This window comes from Cynocephalus volans, chromosome 6 (genome assembly GCF_027409185.1).
Source record: "Cynocephalus volans isolate mCynVol1 chromosome 6, mCynVol1.pri, whole genome shotgun sequence".
Lineage (NCBI taxonomy): Eukaryota > Metazoa > Chordata > Mammalia > Dermoptera > Cynocephalidae > Cynocephalus > Cynocephalus volans.
The window spans coordinates 56326205-56347568 of NC_084465.1; the positions used below are offsets into that span (position 1 = coordinate 56326205).

The window sequence follows — 21364 nt, forward strand, 5'->3', positions numbered from 1 at the left end:
AGATTTCTATGACCTGACTGATTTCTATGACCTGACCAAACAAATAGTTTTGTGAAAACTGTAGACTATGACGTCCTTATAAACTCGCACACTAGATCAAATGGAATGACTTTCCCCGACACCATTCCTGCTGTCAAAGATATATGAAGGGTTAAGATCTTGGTACAACCTGCAAACTATGTGTTTTAAGTGATTCCTAAGTAATTTCCTTCCTTTTTGAAGTTTTGTTGCTAGCAACTATTTTGTTGAGATGACTAGGGGCCTAGATTCCTGAAAAATTCATGAAAGGACTGATAACTATCTGAGAAAAATTCTAAACACTTAAAATTTGTAAACTAAAGGTAAACTAGTCAAGCAAAGCAAGCTTGAAAAAGCTATGAGATAAATTATATAAAATTAGTAATATAAATAGGTATTTGTTTTTAGATCTTATTTCCAATAAGCTATTTTAGTCGTTACACACTCAAACTCCAATTTCTATAAATAGAAGGCAATTGCTCAGTTGCCCAATTGAAAGTTGCTCATTTTAGCATTTTTCTTCAACCTTCATTTAAAAGACTTTTGGAACTAGAGTGATATCTAAAACTGCCAAATCACATAAAAAGTTATAATAGTCCATAGGATCTCTACATATATAATATAAATTTGTGACAAAACATGTTTATAAATTCCAATGCCTTAAAGCTTTTAACTACAACTCTCACTGATGTCTATTTGATCACTTCCTCATGTTCAATTAACCAGTATTTATAACTGTATTGTGTGTTGCGATGTCAAGAAAGTTGTATTTGAAAAGCTCTGATGGAGATTTTTCTAAAATCCTCTCTCCATCCACCAACCCCCATTAAGCAACATTGTTCTAAGTTACACCATTCCATTCTTAGAGCAAACTACAAAAACACCCTTTGAACAGGACAGTTAAATATTTTAGCAATAATAATTTTAAAAAGAAACACTTAGAGGGAGAAAAAAAGAAGACCATAAAAGAGACTGCAATCCTGTAATTAAGCATTAAATTTGGCCTTAAGCTTCTTGACTGACTGGAAGAAAAGAAAATTATGATCAGTACCATCACTTTCCTTGTATGATGAAAAGAATAAATGAGATTTTGCCTTGAGCAATAAGCTTCTTACTGTAAGCAAAGTCTGTAGGACAGTGAAAAACATAATGGGCGTAGAGTCAAAGGTGATTTCTCAGAAAACATGAAAAGATTCTTCAAATAGTGTGTCTGATTGTCTCTCTCCATATGCCTGCACACATAATGAGTATTATATATTTGCATACAAGGCAATAGACAGTGTTCTAATATCACTTTCTTTTACATTTTTAAAATTTTTTGCCAGCACAAACCTTTAAGTGAAATGTTTTAAGAAATGTGAGCTTTGTACGTGTACAGAGGAAAACAGAAACTGTGCTAGCTGGAACTGACTTTGCTTTCTAGTAGTGAAAAAACAATACGGTATGTACATAAAACATATGCAAGCTTACATAAATACTGAAAAGAAAAGAACTGTGCTGAAGTTAGAGGTATGAAATGTGATTGAAAAAATGAGTACAAGTTGATCTTTTTAATCTGCAATAAAACAAGGTATAAACAATAATAATAATGTGGTGGCCAATTTATTGATTATTTAGGATGGAAATCTATACCATTTCATGTAGTACGCACCACAAATATTAAGGAAATGTATATTACTACAACTTCCAGATGAGGAAACTGTAAAGTTTCAGGGAGGTAAGCCAATTCCTCAAAGTTAACAACTACCAAAAGAGAAATGTGAATCGTGGTCCAACAGACACCAAAGCTCACATGACTTCCTCTAGAGCAAATTAACTTCCTTTTTCATTGCTAATGTAACACTAGCATACTATATATTTTTTAATTGTAGAGGTAAATACTGATAAACAAACAAGCATCTTTAGTATGGGAATACTAAATCTTAAATCTCTCAATTTCTGTATAAAAATGCTCCCTCCTGGTGAGCTTCCCAGGTGGTATTTTTTGCCATTAGGAAAAGGAAACTAGTCCATCAAAGCTAGAATTTAAAGTGGTCTCTGTGCTTTCCTCAAATTCTCTCTGACTATTGCCAGTCAGCCAAAGTATGATAACATAACCAAAAAAATGACAATCAAAAGGTGAAAAGGCACAGAATATAAGATTTCATCAGCATGAAGAAAGGGTGTAACAAATTACTGTCTTCATTACGGTATATTTCACTAGAGAGCAGCAGAAACACACAGCTAAGAGCTGGGGAGAAGCACAGTAAAGCATATTGGCAAAATACTACGTTTTGATAGAAATACGTTAAGCATGGTATATTTGCTTTGGTACTAGCAATAGTAATACATTAACACTCTAATAATGTTAGCTATTTTACTTAACCCTGATCTAATTCTTATAAAACTCAATTTACAAAAAACAAAACAAAACAGTGGAATGAGAACTAAAGTTAACTTTTTATACCATTAAAGACTGGGTGCTAATATGTATGATCTAAAATATTAATTGCATACAAAAATGTAAGAACATAATACCTAATGGCACAAATTTTTTAAAAATAACTTCAAACAAAATATGTTGGTATACTATATGATCAACTTAATTTTCCACACTTTTGCTTTAATTCAGAAAATCTTGCTTTTAAATTTAGTTTAATTAAGGCCAATAATACCTATTTAATTACTTGTTCTGTTGACTTCTCTTTAGTCTAGGTTTCTATTTACTTTTGGTATCAGTTTTGCCAGCAGGAAGCCCTTTGTAACCAAACTGCCTTGCCATACATAAAGCCCCAGGGGAGCTTGAAAGGAGTTAATCTTAAGCTACTGCTTATAGATCAGCCTTTCCAAGGGAGAAGATGGTAAATCAGTCTTCAAGCAACTCGGAAATCAGTTCTAATTTTCTATGCAAATCCACTCTCACTCTACATCCCCAATTAATATATTGCTAACCTACCTTTTTAAAAAAAGGAAATTATATATCCTCCCCATTTGGATTAAATGTATGTCAAAAAAAAAAAAAAAAGAAAGAACTGAGAAAGAATTATCATTTTTAGTATAACAGTACATAAACAAACTCATTTTCTCCCCCTAACGGAAAGATTATTATACATAACTTCAAGTAATGACCAAGCTATTAATCATGTACGATTTTTTTTCTTTACCTTTTCCTTAGCAAAGTGAGATGGAGACGGGAAATGAAATGGAAAGTTGAGTAGATTTCTCTTTTTCCTGAGTTAAATGTGCTTGGATTTTTTTCTCAAAGGCCTCTGTTTATAAATGCATTATAATCTGTCATGAAAGTTGCTAAGATTTTACAGCTTCCACATGACCAAGTTGACTAGAATTAGCATAATTAAATAAACTTCCTATCAAACCACACAAGGTAGATGTTTGATACCCTTTGAAAGTGAAATGTTTTGATGAATTTAATTTGCTCAACAGTGGCCTTGAATCTTACATCTTCTGAAGAACTTTAAAGATGTTGGAAGATATGGCTGCTTGGCACTCCCAAACACAGCAATGAATTAGAGTACAATTGCCTGCCTTCATTCTAAATTCACAAAGCTTTCAACATGGCCACACAGTGCTTTTGTAGCTAGACCTTGGCTTTTCTTGCTATTACTGTTTTTTGTGTGTCACAGAGCACAGCTGAAGACAATTTAGAATCATCAATGAAATATCCTTGACATTTTCAGAGTACTGAGAAAAGAAACAACAGCAAGTAGATCATACAAAGCCCCCACACCAGAGAATCCCACGTTCTAAACTTCTGCAACATTCTCTTGGTGCTTATTCTGTGTGCACTCAGATATAAAAATAAACAGTTTGATGAAAATGACATACAATGTGATTTTTTTTAATTTGTGGATTAAAATTATCCATGTCTGCTGTCATTCCCCCTTGTCACCACAAAGGCCTATGAGATAGAAAAAACTTATGGAATTAAAATCCAGGTTATTAAATTAGTAAGATAACTTTATGAATCAGAATTTCAGAGAAACACCTATAAAAATGGAGAAACTTCTGGGAAGCCTCAAGATTAACACCTATAGGGCCGAGGGCGCACTCGGGAGAGTGCGGCGCTGGGAGCGCAGCGACGCTCCCGCCGCGGGTTCGGATCCTATATAGGAATGGCCCGTGCACTCACTGGCTGAGTGCCGGTCACGAAAAAGAAAAAAGAAAAAAAAAAAAAAAAAGATTAACATCTATAATATTAAAATAATAGAAACATTGATATTCTCTGTCAGGTCATTTCATTTCCCTTCTAGTCAAAGAAATAGGCTTAAGTCATCTTGAATATATAATTTGGTCATTTTCATTTAACACAAGGATTATAAAAAAAGAATTTAGCAGGAGAGCCAAACATACTTAGATTTATTAGAACTTGAACTCTGTAATCTATTCTCTCTTGAGTGTAACTGGTGCTCTTTATTTCAAAACCAAAAACTCTCAGAACATAAACACCTCAGATTTTTTTTAAAAAGTATGGAAATGTAAAATTTATTAGATTTTGCCAATTGTAAGCTGTAAGGCAATGGAATTCCAACATTCATACAAACTTTAAGATGGTAGAGATGTTTTCAGGACATTTCAGTAGCTTAAAATAGCTGTGCTGAATATATATTTGCCCAAAGCAAGAATATAATTTATCAAAATGGATATTTTCATCTGTACTACTTTCATTACCCAACATTTCACATATATTCATTTTGGAAGTTTTTAAAAATGTTTCAAAAGGAAACACTTTTGAGAGTATAATCAATCTTAGTGAAATATACTCATTATGTATATGTGAAAGGTGTTTGTTGATGGCAGGGTGCTAGACATCTTTCAGATTTCACTATAAAGCAAACAGAAGAAATCCAAGCCAAGTTTTTTTTAAAAAAATAAGCTCAATAGCTATTAAAATTTCAATTATATTTGTTTAGCTAACATTGGAATATCATCAGTTTCTAATAAATTAGCATTATTCACAGTTCCTTTATTCAAGCTTGATTCTACTCAAAGACCTGTGTGAACCTTATATGCACAATTTCAAGTAAGTATCAAAATAAGTCTGTGCTATTGGTACCAATACTATTCCCATTTTATTGATGAGGAAATTGTGGTTTAGAAATTAAATAACTGAGGGTTGGCCTGTGGCTCACTTGGGAGAGTGTGGTGCTGGTAACACCAAGGCCACGGGTTTGGATCCCTATATAGGGATGGCCGGTTAGCTCACTTGGGAGAGCGTGGTGCTGAGAACACCAAGTCAAGAGTTAAGATCACCTTACTGGTCATCTTTAGGGAAAAAAAAAAAAAAAAAAACCTTAAATAATTGGCTAAAAGTTACACAATGGGAAATGATCAAACTCTTTCTGGAACTTTAGTTGGCAGTCCTATTTATCAGTTTGTTACTTCTAAATATAATGTGCTGTACATTGGATGCCCCCCAACCTCATTGAAGCTTAATCCCCACTGTTGACTGTCGAGGGTGAGAAACCTGTTACAGTAATTGAAAGGTGGGGCCTTGAAAAAGTGATTAGATTGTAGGACCATGCCATAGTGAATGGATTAATAATGGTGGTCAGGGGCTGGTTTTGAGGGCTTTCAAAAAGAGCACTTGAGAGGTTAGTCACCCTCTGCTCTGTCATTTTGCAATGTGATACCCTGCCATCACTGAAGTCACCACCAAAGAAGGCCTTCACCAGATGTGTTCCCTGGACTTTGGATTTCCAGCCTCTGAAATTGTCAGCAATAAATTTCATTTTTTTTATAAATTATTACCCAGGTCCAGGTATTTTGTTATAAGCAGCAGAAACAGATTAATACATATTTTTTTTTACTTGCTTCATGGCTCAAAAATTTTTAGACTTAATATTAGATGACAAAATATCTTATTGAATGAAGTGAAATCAACACACTATACTCTGAGTAGTAAAATCAATATGTCTCGTGTGCCAATGGGTAACTTTAAGATATCTGTTTAAATACCAGAGTGCTGGGCTGGCCTGTGGCCCACTCGGGAGAGTGCGTGCTAGTAACACCAAGGCCATGGGTTCGGATCCCAATATAGGGATGGCCTGTTAGCTCACTTGGGAGAACGTGGTGCTGACAACACCAAGTCAAGGGTTAAGATCCCCTTACTGGTCATCTTTTAAAAATACATACATACATACATACATGCATACATACATACATACATACATACATACATACATACATACATACCAGAGTGCTAAAATTCACTAGAAAAGAATACGGAGATAGAAGGAGATTATTTGGCGAACAGTTTGCAACTAGGAAGACACAGGTTTCTGTAGGAAAGGAAAGTGCTCTCTGCTGGAACAAAGGGAGAGACTGTTTCATAACTGTTTCATGTTTTACCATAAGTTTTCAGACTTCCTGAACACTAAAAACTGACTGGAATGTGCAAAGGAAAAGCATATTTTGTAAGATACTGGAGATTATTCACCTAAGTAGAAGCTCTAAATCACTTCAGTGTCTTCTCTCTTTAACCTCCCTTCATTACCTTCCATCAAATCATTAATTTATTCTGAGACTCATGAACCCATGCATAGCCATTTCTTGGACAGAGGAAAGAAGAAAGGAAAACTAATCAAAGACATGAAACTCTAAAATAAAAGGAAGAATTAATACCCATGATTCTTTCCAGCCTCAGAGAAATTACAGACCTCTTCTTTAAAATGGGAGGGGAGATGGCCAGAAAAACATGAAATAAAAATGAAAGATAAAGGGGGTTCAAAAGATGATGTTATACACCAACATAAGTTGGCGAAGGAGCTTCCCAAACATAGTGAAAAATGGGAGAGAGCAAACAAGATTAGAGAGAAAAGCTACATGAAGTAACAAAATCACAGATGCATATAAAAAGATCATCACAAAGGCAGTCTTCAGGGAATCATACTGAATGAAATGTAAAAGAAGAAAGATGTTTTAAAAGACTCTTATAGAGAAGATACCAATTATGGAAAACAAAAAAATGTGGCTCAATTAATACCAAGTGATGCTCCCAAAGAAGACAGCTTGATAAAACACACACACACGCACACACACACACGCACACACACACACACACACACACACACACATTCAAAAATATGCTGAAAGAAAACATGTCTGAAATAAAATTAAAACTTTAACATGAAGACACCAAACAACCAACAATAAGATGTATCACTCCTAATTCAACCTCAAAATGAAGAATGTATCTTTTTTTTTTTGTCGTTTTTGTTTTTCGTGACCGGCACTCAGCCAGTGAGCGCACTGGTCATTTCTATATAGGATCCGAACCCGCGGCGGGAGCGTCGCCGCGCTCCTAGCGCAGCACTCTACCGAGTGCGCCACGGGCTCGGCCCTGAAGAATGTATCTTTAGGAAACCAATGAAAAAAAAAATCAAGTCAATTTACAAAGGGGTCTAGGGACTGTAAACAGACTGATTTCAAACTGTCACTGTTCATGACAGAAGACAGTAAAGCAATGTCTCAAATTTTTGAGGAAAGAAATACATTAGGCAAGCCTTCCTTCAAATCCAAAATGAAATGCCAAGATATTCTCAAACATACAAGAAATCAGCGTTTAGAGCACTTCAGTACTTTTCTTGATCAAACACTTGACAACAAAATCCAATCAAATTATGAATTTAAAAATAAAAAATTAACAAAGAAATAAGGTCAGTAATGGAAGAGCTATCATAAAAGTACTGCTGATAGCATTTAATCCATCAAAATATAAAACCAGGATTAAATACTGTGAAAATTATGGTTATAGAACATAATAGAAACCTTGATATAAAATAATAATTTAATAAGATTTGGGAGGTAGGAGGAAGGGGAGAGGAAATGCAAACATATATGTGTATATAACTATGTGTCTGAGTTTTTGGTGTATCTCATGAAAAAATACGTGAAAAATAAGAGATAAACAGAAATTGAACATCATGATGCTCATTAAACATAATCAAGAAATATATCTCTTGGAGTTTTGGGGAGATTTCAAATTTCCTTTGGAAGTTATCTATATCACTTGAATTTTTAAGTTAATGATTTTGAAGTATTTTTATAAAACAATTAAGGAATTATTCTTTCAGAAGGAAGTGATTGAGCAAGCCTGATTATTGCCGTTTTGGTATTAACTCAAATAGATTTCTTTGAGCCTCATTTTACTAATAATTTTATATATCAATTTTTTAAACCAGTTGACCCTTATTTCTAAGCTTTAGAAGTACATTTAGTCTCATTTTTATTTTCATAATTATTAAGCCATCCAGTTAGTGGAGGGCAAACATCATTCAGTCTCAACACACTCCAGGCCACATGTCCATTAGGTACACTAGCTCACTGCAATGGGATTCACAATGTTCTGGCTCCATCGCCACAGGGAGTCACTGAGAACCTTGATGGGAGGGCATAAGAGGAACTGTGAAAAAATAAAAGTCTTTCAGGTGATTCTTAGAGGGTCTCCAGGAGAGCTATCCTCACAATGAAGAAAGAATACAACAAAATAAAAATAAAGCAGTTTTGCAATGTAGCAATTTTATAATTTTTGAAATCTACTAATTTAATAAAGATAACATATCCCATGACACATGATACTACAATACCATGATTACTGATTTTCTTTTGCATTCAATTACAAGTTCTCTTGATTACTCTGTTTCTTGGGCCAGAGTATGTCTTCGGACAAAGCAGAAGCAGGCATTTTGCAATTGTTATTTTAAACCTGTACTTACATAAAACCACATTTTCTATCATTAATTTTGCCTAAAAGTTATATATATATATAAACTTTATATATATATATATATATATAGCATATATAATCTATCTATATATAATCTAGTTGTTACTGTGTTGCCTGAATTTTATTTTGGTTGCTGCTACATAGGCATATTTTTCATGGGTGGCTTGAGAAAACCTGCCCATTGCTTTCTAAATTCAGGTTTGTTTTACCTACACTACTTGATTCTGATATTTGGCTGACTTATTGGTTTAAAGTTTTATAATCTGTTCATTTTAGTTGGTCTTAAAAATGTTCACTTCAAAAGAATATACAAAGCTACTTTCCCCACTGTCTTATAAAATTGTCTATTGATTTTTTAAAAAGACTCATTCTTTTCTATTTAACTGATGGACTAAAATCTTATTTTCCTATGTATACGTTGGGTCACTACTGTAGGGAAAAAGAAATATATTTCCTTGCCGTCTTAGGATCATGGCTGAGGCCCCTTTAAAAAAAGGCAGTTTAACAAGAGAAAAGCATAGAAATTTATTTAATATTAATTTTATGTGACATGGGAGACTACATAAGGAAATGAAGAACCAAAAAAAAGCAGGAAAACCTGTAAATTTTTTATGGTAGGTTTGATGGAGAAGTGGACAGTTGTGGAGAAGTATGATTGGATAAAAAAGTATGACCTAATGGTAATAAACTAGAGAAAACATATGAAGCCCTGTTTTTTCAGATTCTTCTGTGTCCCTGTGTTTTCAGAAATAAGGATGCTCCTTTCCTCCCAGTACCGGGTGGGCACCTCTCAAATACGGATCTTATGACCTGCTTCAGGGAAGAAGGGCACTGTTTCTGCAGTTTTCCACAATTCCTTCACCTTAAAATACGTTTGTATTGCATGTCCTAAACCCCATCACTACAATTCTGTGAAACAAATTTGTGGATACCACAGGATAGTAGAGTGGACTCTTTGATTCACAATTTGATTAACAATTTCAAGGTTATTCTGCCTGCAGGATGTGGACGTTTTGAACAAAAATGGTGGTAGCAGAGATAAAGAGAAATGAATGCTTGCATGATACATTTTGGGGTTAGAATTGAAAAATCTGCAGATGAAAACTCCATGTGGGGTTATGACAGAGGGAAGAATTAAGAATTACTCCTTAATTTGGGTTACATTAACTGGGAAGAAGGTGATATCATCTGAGACGAAAAAATTAACAGATGATCAGGATACTGAGGGAAAATATAATGAATGTTAGTCTTAATGTGCCAGTCAGAGAGCTCAGTGGAAACAGCAAGTGTGCAGTTGGATAACTAAGCCTAGAGCTCAGAAAGGAGATTTGCGTGGAATTATATCTAAACTCAATAAAATGGATGAGGTGTCTTGAGAGAAATTATGAGCATTAAAGAAGAAAGAGCAAAGACTGTGTCCTAAATTTAGACACCATTAGAGATACTGTAATGAAAGAGGAACTAAAAAGGAGATTTAGGAGGAATGGATAGTGAGAAAGCAGGAAAACCAGGAAAGTGGTGTTTCTTGAAAACTAAGAAGAAAGTGTTTGAAGAAAGGAAAAATAGTAAGTGGTGCATTAAAATAATGAAGAAAGACCAAGTATAAAGATAAATAGAAAATGGCCATTAGACTTGATGACAGAGAGGTAGTTGTGAATTACAAAGAAAGTTTCACCACAAAAATTTGAAGTCAACTTGAAGGAGGCTGGCCAGTGAGTGAAGGTGAAGATGGAGAGATGGCGCAGGTCCACACCTCTTGAGATTTGCAGTATAGAACAGTAAAGGAATGTGGCAAAGACAGAAGTGCAATAGTTTTCGGTTTTGTGTTTAATGATAGAAGATACTAGAGTCGGTATTTATGTTGATGAAAAAGTGAAAGGCAAAAAAATGTTGACTAATTAGAGAGAGAATAGTGTAAGAAATAAATCCATTGTCAGGCTGGTTTGGAAGGCTGGAAGACATCAGATGCCTACAGACAAAAGGCATGAGATTTAAAGAAGTAGGTCATTTTGCACAGCTGGGGAGAGTCGGTCATTCCCCTAAATCCCTGTAACATTTCTTTAATATGTAATCAAATCCAGTACTAAAACCCAGTTATATACCTTTTTAAAATTTGTAGATGAATATTATCTAGGTTGTTTTTTATTAACCTCTAAGCTTAAACCAGAGATCTCTTAAAGGCATCTTCTGTCTACTTAGAGACATCTTTTTTGTCAATGAGCTTTTTTATGCAATGCTTACTCTCAACCAACATCATCTAGAACCTTTTCAGCAGCTTTTCAGTATTCTGGACAAATAGCATCCCTCCACTGAAACCAGTCTACCAAGCCCTCAGTCCCCAGGGTTAGCACTCCTTGGCAGCTCCCAATGTCAGGACGCATTCCACTAGTGACTGAACCCCACAGCCTACATGTATTGCCTGCCTCTCATACTTTGCTTCTGTATTTTATAGCTCCAAGTTTCACTACACTGTCAGCCCTTTAAGAAGAAAGGTTTCAGGCCAGGTCTTCAATTCCTGGAAAATCCTCTTTCTTATAGCAATATTAGCAGAGCCATTAACATATCTGTAACTCCACTAAATTGAAATTATTCCAACATTTGAAGTTATTCTCAATACAAAAATTATGTCTGGGAATAGAGTTGTCACCCCAGAAGTTAAGGAGCTACAGTAAATGGAAATATATATTTGTCTCTCCACTCTCCAAATTGTTGGAAGAAATAAATATAGAAGGAGATAGTGTCCCTATATTAAAATTATCAATGAAGACCTTCCAAAGTGCTAGGCATATTATATAACTTTCCCCATTTGATTTCAAAACAATTTTATGGAGATTTGTATGTATGTCACAATAGGATCCTCCAGGCTCAACCTGAGCTATGACAATAGATGTATGGGGTTGGCAAATGATCAGAAATCTCTTTTCTTGCATTCATTTGTTGGAGGTCCACTGACTGTTTCCTAAAGGAGAAACATATGGACAAGAGTTCACAGGGACATTGAGAAGATGAGGATAAAGTAATAAAGCCTCCTAAAGAACAGTGTTTTTGCCCTCCTAGAGAGAATGATTAAATAAATGATGAATGAGCTGTTTTCTTCAGGAACTTTGTGACACAGATAGTATGAGAATTAGTTTCAGGGCCCTAGGGATCAAAAACCTCTAGGACTGGGAATAGGGTTATTCACGCTGTTTCTGCATGGAGCACACTAATGACTCTAGCTCAAGGACTTGGCAGTCTGGGATGCAGCAATGGCAAACACAGCACAATAGTAACAGCAGCTGGCAGATGCTCGCTAGACTTGGTGAATATCCATCAAGGGATTGTGCCAACCTGCTTGTGAACACCTGAGACAAACCCTGCGTTTTCTAGAAATATTTTCCTTAGAAGAGAGACAGTGCTCATGGAAGCACAGAGGGACAATTACTGAACATCTTACACAGATAATTATGCTGGTGGAGACCATAAAGCCAAGAGTTTTTCTATAAAAAAAAAAAAAAAAATTAGAAGAGGCTATTATCTTGCCAAAACTGCATAGTAAGTTGTTGGCAGAGCCCATATCTGAAGTAGATTTACATAACTCCAGGCACAGTGCTCCATCTCTATGCCACAGCTGTGGGTAAATATATTCAGACAAAAGTGCACTTCAAACAAATTTTTCATTATCTCTCCAGTAATATTGACAATGTTTACTAGTAAAAATAGATATCCCAATACTACAAGAAAAATTTTTTTAGTTACATGCATCGTTAGACCATGGTTTCCTTAGTAATGCATTAGCCACAGTTCTTATCACCAGGAAGTTTATACTGTAGTGGTGAAAATGTGGAGAAAGGAAAATTATGCAGTGAGTTAAATTTGAATAAGTGGGCATTAGGAAACCATATAAAAGAGACAACAAATCCAACATTCGTCAATCAAAGCCATGAGGAAATTTGTGAGAGAGGGAAGAGATTTCTAGGCAGATTATCAAAAGGTCTGAAGGTAAAAAAAATCTATGTTACTATAGGGAAACATCAAGTAATTTACCCTGGGGCTTAGAATTTCAGGAGAATGGTAATAGCTGTTGGGGAGATGTTATGATACAACATATAGGAAAAAGTTAGACGGGGCCAGAATGTTTACTAAATGGAGAGTCACTGAAGATTTTTAAACAAGAAAGTGAAATGGATGCCATTGTATCTAGTAAATTTCTGTAGACTAGGCATTATATGTAAATTACAGTCATCTGTAATGCTATACATTTTTATCTTTTTATTTTGTGGTTCGGAAATTAATATAGTAAACTCCCACTTTAATGAACATTAAGTTGTGTCCAAAAATTTTGATAAAGTGTAGCTCAAGTTACAGAGAGGTTAATGAAACCTGAGTTCAAAAGCCCTCTTTTGGCTGGCGGCTCAGTTGGTTAGAGCACGGGGCTGCTAACACCAAGGTCCGGGGTTCGATCCCTGTACAGGCCAGCCACCAAAAACAAAAACAAAAAACCCTCTGTGCGACAGCTGCAGTTCGGCACCAGCTGGTGGCAGTAATTGACTCCAGCTTCAATATCAGTGAGAATGATTCTGGGTGCTCTGCATGGCTGGAAGTTTTAGAACATTGGCAGCAATTCCAGGAATCTCCCGATAATTTAGTACTATTTTCATCCTCTCAATCCTAGGATAACAAGGCAGCAGATTAGTCCTGAAAAATATAAAGACCCACCTTCCACCTCTCCATTTTCTAAGTCAGGGATATCAGTCCTCCTTTTAACTTTTCCTGTTTAACTCCTCCCTCCCCCACAAGAAGGAAAAGAAAGAAATTTACCAGCCCCGTTTATATCTAAATTTGCATTATCACAGGACATATCATCATGGTCTTCCTGTCAGGACTTCTACTGTTCTATCACGCACTACATGACCTTGGCTTTACTAGAAATAAGAGAAAATGAGGTCAGGGAGATCATCAGAAAATATTTTAAAATATTAAAAATGAAACCAATGTTTTTGGCTAGGTAATTAAAGGTAAAATATTTTGCTTCTTTTCAATATAAGAAACAAAAGATACAGGTTATCACCTAGGATAACTAACAACTTAAAGCCCATTGTTATTATTTCTTATTTTGGTGTGTAATCCTACCATGGGTATTTACGTGTGTGCATGAACAAAAACAGTAAGGTACCATAAATTAGCCTGATTTCTTTCCATTAAATTGGTTTCGCAAAATTTTGGTGTAAATCAATTTTGTATTGTGGCTCCTTTTAATCTATCTTGATTGAGGATAGATTCCCAAGACTTAAGAAAAACATTAATAAAAAACTGTTTCCCTACATAGCAGAAAAGTTACAAAAACATTAAGATATGCAAGTTCTTGATTCCACAAGGGCAGTTCAACCAAAGGTAGAAACTAAGAAGGAAAAACTAAATCAAGCCAGAGATTGAAATCATTTTGGTGATTATATTAATTTATTCATTAAGACAGAATGATACTACCCCACTTTTTACCCTTAAAAGCCAGTTCTTTCAGACCTAGGACCTGTACGTACCACATTGTAATTTAGAATAGTGTTTTTTCTTTGTAGGTGGTAACCAAAATAAATACAGTGTGTTTTCCCATTTCATATATTCACAGTTGTTTGTGCTGCAATCAATCAACAAGAATGATGCAATTTCATAAAATGAATAAAGATAGATGAAATAATTAAATACATAATGTCAGTGCCTATTAATTCTACCCATAAACACAAAATTTTAAGTATTATAATTTTTAAGGCAACATTTCAAAATATATGATTTGGCAAAGTGATTTAAAATTTTTTATAATTATAAAATTAAAGCTATACTGAAGAACTAAATTAACCTGATTGACACTCAATAACATTCAACTTCACTAGAAAAATATTCACCTTCTAATTTAGTTTCTCTGTGTAACTGAAGCTAAAAAGCGCTCTTCAACTGCTTAATTTACTGGCCAATTTCTAGATGTCTGTAACAAGCTGGTGCTAATAAGCCATACATAAAGATCCTACTTATTAAAATACAAATTAGGCACCCCTTATGTTTATACATGTATAAGTACAATTAATACTTCAGGCTTAGTTGAAAACAAAATTACTTTAGTTAACCAACCATTGCAATGAGATTTCAAATGTAATTGGAAAAGATCAGTTTGGTAGAAATAATAGCAATTATTTCATGTGGAACAATTAGTATTCCAAGCTCTTTTTTCCTTCTCCCACCTGCCCTTAATAAAATAATTTGTCCATCATAAATGACATGAAATGTCACCATTAACACCCATAAGTTGCATGGAGACCTGAAAGGCAGCTGGGAGACATAGTTTATTTACAAATATTGGTTTGAACTTGTAAATGCATGACCGCATAAATCTTAATCCATTTAGAGTGTATGCCCTTTGTTCCCTCAATTGCATATTCAGTTGGGAATTGAATGGAGCTGAGGCAGAGTGTGAATTACATGAGCCCTTTGTTGTTGCCAGCGTATTAGTGCTTTCTCTTTTGTTCCCGTTGTTCCTAAGATTTCTCTACATTACGTGGTAGGGAATGTTAATCAACATTTTGCCTAAGTAATATTAATGAAACTTGCCTATTTCTACTTAAGAGAAGAAGCAAAATATTATATTTCTTTTTGAAATGTTAATGTACCTTTTAGGAAATTATTTCTGACTTCTAAGTCATCATAGTGTTAAATTATTAAAGGATGGCATTAAATAACTATTGCACTGATGCAAATAGCTAAATAACTTAAAAGATAAAAGGATTATAAAGTTTAAAAAGAGGACCTTTTGGAAGATGGGAGCATTGAACTCCAAACTAAACATTTTTAAATATTTGGTTAAAATATTGATAAAATTTGCAATCGTATTGTGTGCTCTCACAAAATAAGGAGAGACTTAATGTTGATGATTTCTGATTTCCAACCACGAATTTGAATTGTACTCTGGCCTTGGAGGATTTATTTAAACTTGTCATATCCATGAACTAAAGCACCATCTAGTTTATCAGAAAAAATAAAAAGGAAAAAGTGTGTCTTATTTTTGTACTTTTTACTTACAAGTTTTAAGATTAGGCAATCTTCGTTTGGGTTCTATTCTCCAAGTATAAAATCACCACTATATGTCAACATTCTATCGCTCCATAATATTTCAAAGGGAAGGGCTATTGTAAAGATATTATGCATGGTAAGATACGGAAAATATGAATTCTCAGTGTCCAAACTGTGACAGGTATGTGTCCTGTGAACATCATTCAGTCCTTCAAGAAGAGTACACAGGAAATTAGTTGAAGGGCTCCCAAGTAGCGTAACTTGTTTTTCCTTTAACAGTCTCTTTTGATGTTAATCAATATGTTCATAGGTCCTAAATAAATTGTGAGATAATCTAGGAGAACATTAAGAACCAGAATTTGTTCAAGAGTTCTCCCACATGATGCTTACTATTTGCTAAGAACGCCTAACTCTTACTAGATAGAACACTTATTTTCTACTTGACTATATAAAATTTAGTAATGGCTTGTGTGTCACTGTGGGACTGATTTGTCTTCTTACATGACTTTTCCTAGCAGTGCTGTTACATGGATACATGCACTGATAGAGCAGACAAGAGGGTTAAACTTCAAAATAAATATTTTCACATTTTGACATCTCACAAATAAGAACACAGCTTAAAATTGCTGGTGTATCATAATTTCATTGGCTAAATTTTTCTTAGAAATACATAAAATGGATAGAGAACCTTACAATTGATGACAACTTGGAGTCAATAAAATGTGGTAATAGCTAACAAGCACTGAGTGTTTTTGTGTTACATGTTGTGGTCACTCACTACTTCAGTAAGGAGAAAAAAAATCATTGCCAAAATATTAATTTAATGTTAATGAGCTCAATATTAAAGAGTTTACAATTTATCTGGGAAAGGAAATCTTATATCCAGAAAACAATAAATAATAGTTAAATGAAATGATACCAATTGCATAAAAGGCATCACTACAATCCTCTTGGCCACGTTATTCTCTCCACATTATTGCTCTTTAGACAATCAAAAAGGACATATAACCAATAAATGACTACTTGAAAGACCACCAAACAACTTCAATGCAAGGGAGGGAGCTTTTTTGAACAACAAAGTATATTCGTAATATCTACAAACATTGTAATATAATGCTATTTTAAACATATTTTATAAGTACAGTTAAATATGGGAGAACATTAAGAAAAACAAATTTTTTAAAAATATGAAACATGAATAAGAACATTTGGAACAACTTAATTGGCCCTGGATACCCAAAAGCAATTTTTTAAAAAGCAACTAAAGTAGGGCTATTTTTTGACCCCATAACACCAAAAGATTCTATCACTAAAAAATATTTTAATGTGGTCATAATCATCCAAACACAACATGTCAATCTACTTAAATCAAATGGTTAAAAAGGGTCCTTACTGCAAAATCCTCTCTCCACTGGTGGGCTGCTTGAACCTTCTCTGCTTCCAAAGCCAGGCGCTGAAAAAGAAACAATAAATCTTAGAATTCAAATGACCACATAAACAAGTAGTTGTTACATAAAGCGGGTTTTCGAATCAATTATGATGACATAAAAAGCAGAAAACTTATTTAGGATTCATAAATTCTAAATCATTTAGTACTATAACCTTCTAAAGTTGATGTTTGTGTATTTACGCCTTAGCAATATAAATAACATACTTTTCTTGAATACCATCGAGTTTACTACCTCTGCCATCATAATTAGTAGTGTCCTTATGAGTGCTTTCTTTCAATGACTAGTATTTCAGTCTCAGAAAAAGTTTTATATAAGAGAGTAGATTAATTTTGGCACAATCTTGTTTTTAGTAAATAACTTTGTAGCATCTATTTTCATAAGTGGAAATGAAGTGACACTGAGAGACTAATAAGTATGTGCTATGTGCTAAGCACAATATTAGGCACCGTCTTAATAGCATATTTGGTTTTTACCAAAAATCACAAAAATGCAATAATTTCCTCTTTGCTGAAGTACTTTTAGTAGTTCTTTCAGAGATCATTGGTGAGAGAGTAAACTCTCTCAGAATCTACACATCTGAAAAGGGCTCGATTTCACCTTCAGTCTTGTATGCTAAAGTAATTAGCTAGAGAATTCTAGGCTATTTTAACACTTTCAAAATGTTATTCCAGTAAAGTTCAGATGAAGGTAATATGTCCAGTGTCAGTCTGCTAATCACTTTCTGTAAATAACCATTCTTGCCGCTCTTCAATAGTTTTCAGATTTTTCTCTTTGTATTTTCCAGTTCCACAATCATGTTCTCCGTGTGATAAGTTTATGGGTTTGTTTTATTGAACTTTGCTTTTGTTTTAAAACAAGAGACCATAACATTTCGTGATTAAGAACAGGGTCAGAAACTGAAACACCTGCGTTTGAACCCCAGCCCTTGCTACCTGCTAGCTATGCAACCTTAGGAAAAGTTGAGTGTCTCCTCCATTGTCTCATGTGAATGTGAAAACCTGCCTCACGAGTGGCTGAAAGGATTAAACGAGTTGCTATACACAAAGTGCTTAAACAGTGTCTGGCACACAGTAAGCAATACATATGTCATCTATCAACTTTGAAAAATAATTATGATACCTTGCTCTCTGTGTCCCCAGACACAGACCCCAGAAAAATAGCTCAGTGTTGAGTTGATCTGTGGCCTGCCTCACAGAGCTAGAAGGCAGTGGCAGGAATAGCACAAACTTAACAGCAAATATAATAAATGTAAATGTAATAAAGTCACTTACTAAGAAAGAGAAATTAGGTTAGGTTTTCAAAAAGTATAAATCTCATAGTGATTTACTGGTTTATGCTGTTTGTGATGTTTCACTAGTCTTCAGTGTGTGCTCTTCCTACGGAGTCCAGTCTACACTGGATAACGAAACATCCCTTTACAACAGTTTTTATATTAGTGTAATGGTTCTTATCCCTATAATTTAATATCATAATTTGTTCATTTTTCTAAGCAATTACATAGGTGTTACCAATGCCTATATAACATTGCCTAATGGGGGAATCTCAATTTAAGAATCCCTAAGCCAAATTTAAAGGAAAATTCTCCACAGTGTGCTTAAATGACAATGGTTTTTGGCTATCAGCTACTAGGCAGAAATGGAGTGGAAGAGGAGTTAGTAAATGTTAGAAATTACACCAAGGAAAGTAACCATAAGAAGATTCTCTATCCCATCCACTAAAACAAAGAATGAAACAAAGGAAAGCCAAAAGACAAAAATACAAAAGTATACATTTTAGTGACACTGCATCACAATACTTTTAAAAATTCCAATTCAAGTGAAAATGGAGCAAAAAGGGGGATAAAATGGCAAAGGGAATGGAAGTGGAAGGAATTTCTTTATAGGAAAACTTTAGCAGGGGAAGATAAAAAAAGAGAAGACAATGAGAAAATACACATGAAGGCATATTCTTGACAAAATTCAGAAGGGAAGTCTTCCCTAAATTTTAAAGGGTGTAAAGAACAATTAAACTTGCATATGCATTGGGGCAAATAATAAACTTAAGAATTTCACAAATTGAAACAAAGTACTGAATAAAAATATATTAAATTTGTTTAGATTAAGAAATATTAGAACTCTAACGTGCCTTTATGTCTTGGAGAGGAATATTAAGATTTTTCCTTCACAACACAGATAAGGAGGATGCTGCCGCAGCAAACAAAACACTGGCGGACATTCACCCACAGGACCATTCATGGTTTTCAAGGCTACCAGCTGTAACCACCAAACTCTTTCCGCCTCTGGAGTGCATGAGAAAGTGCAACTTATCTGAACTGACCAGAATCACACAGCTTATGACATGAACATAATTTATGTTTAATAAATTAAATGTCATAATAAATAATAATAAATTAAATGCCATAATGACAGTAATCATTACATTCAACTATTTCCAAGAAAGAATAACAATGACAACAAACTATAAGATAATTTTCCTAGGGGCAAGAAAGTTCAAATCAGCTTTATTTATTATATATATATATATATATATATATATATATATATATATATATATAAATTTATCTAACACTAATTTTATAAAGTAAATGCCATGAGTATTGCAAGATTCTGAAAATAATTTTAGAAACCTAAAGAAGTTAATATACAAAAAAAAAAAGAGACATATATTTTAAAAGGTTTGTTTGAAACTCAAAAGTTGCTAAATTTTATATCCCCAGCTTAGAAATCTACAAATACATCACCATGAAAAATGCACTACAGTTGTCTTCCTTTTCATGAAAAAATTAGTGGATTTCATGAAAAAGCATAATATTGAATTTTATATAGTCTGTCTTAACACTAGTATAGACAGTCACTGACGGTGCTCTTTCTTGTAGCAAAATACCAGCTGTTCATTAGTTATAGAAAACTGACAGGTCTTCTAGACACTTCAAGCCTCTAATTAACTTCTGTTCTGGTCAAATGACATTTTATTTTTTAAAGTCAATGAGCTACCATTAAATGCCAGAGGCAAATTGTGTTAAGACTGATAAAATCCCTGTCTAATAAAGTGTGAATATTTGCTAGGTAGAGCATTGCCATTGCCATAGGTGGCTATATAAGAATAGTCTGTAACAATAACTTATTTCAGGATAAAGGAAATATATTTTTCTCATTTAATTTATAGTACAGTATAATATCGTAACATACATGGAAATTAGACTTTGCACCTGACAGAAACAAAGAATTTGGCTCAGCATAAATACCTATGAGAAAAATTTGAAGCTTAATTCTGCTCATATTAAGATAAACCAGGGCTGCCCGGTTAGCTCAGTTGGTTAGAGTATGGTGTTGTAACACCAGGGTCAAGAGTTCGCATCCCCTTACCGGCCAGCAGCTCCCCCCACAAAAAAAAGATAAGCCAGAAAGGTTCATTAAGTGGCTATATAATAAATAAGAAATGTATATATGAAAATCCTTTAGATATGGAATAAGTATATATTCAATGTGATATGTTAATAAGTACATCCCTACCTACCTATTGGTTTAAGCATTTAAAATAGAAAATCAGTTTAAAGATTTTAAAGACTCACAACTTTAACAAAATAGACTTGGCCCTAAACCTTCTGACTCCAAAGCTTATGTTCTTTCCACAAGACCATTCTTTAGCTTCCTATAAAACCCATTTTTAGTTTCCTATAAAACTCAAAGAACCCAAGTGTTATCATTAAACATTTACAATATATATATGAAGACGTAGTAATATCAAAATCCAAACATGGGTAGAAATTTTAGGTTAATGAAAAGTTCCCTGATCTTTTAGAAATTTATAAAGATAAAAAACAAAAACAGCAACAAAAATCATGTTAGTTTCAGAACTGTCTCTACAAAGGTCTTGTCCTCAAATCCTGAGAGATTATTGCTAATCAGTGAAAAAGCTTTTGATATGCAGTGGTCTGCGCAGAAAAAAAAAAAGAAAAAGAAAAGAAAGAAAATAGCAGAGGTTTTATCAGATCAGAAAAAGATCAGCTCCCTTGAAGGCTGATTCATTCTCAGCCTTCACTTTTTGTCATGTCTTTATCTCTTCCACTACCATTGAATTCTGTCAAGCGATATGAAAGTCTTACAAAAGCAGTAAGATATAGTGTAGAGAG

The 21364-nt window shown here is 34.1% G+C and overlaps 1 protein-coding gene across 4 annotated transcripts in view; it reads right to left on the minus strand.

Annotated features, from left to right (window-relative positions):
• Window positions 1-21364, minus strand: part of CACNA2D1 (calcium voltage-gated channel auxiliary subunit alpha2delta 1) — a 486082-nt gene that overhangs the window by 203675 nt on the left and 261043 nt on the right. For all 4 annotated transcript variants that reach the window (XM_063100870.1, XM_063100872.1, XM_063100873.1 and 1 more), the window contains one exon: window positions 17175-17234. In XM_063100870.1, the coding sequence (XP_062956940.1) occupies window positions 17175-17234 (60 nt within the window). The remainder of the gene's footprint in view (window positions 1-17174; window positions 17235-21364) is intronic.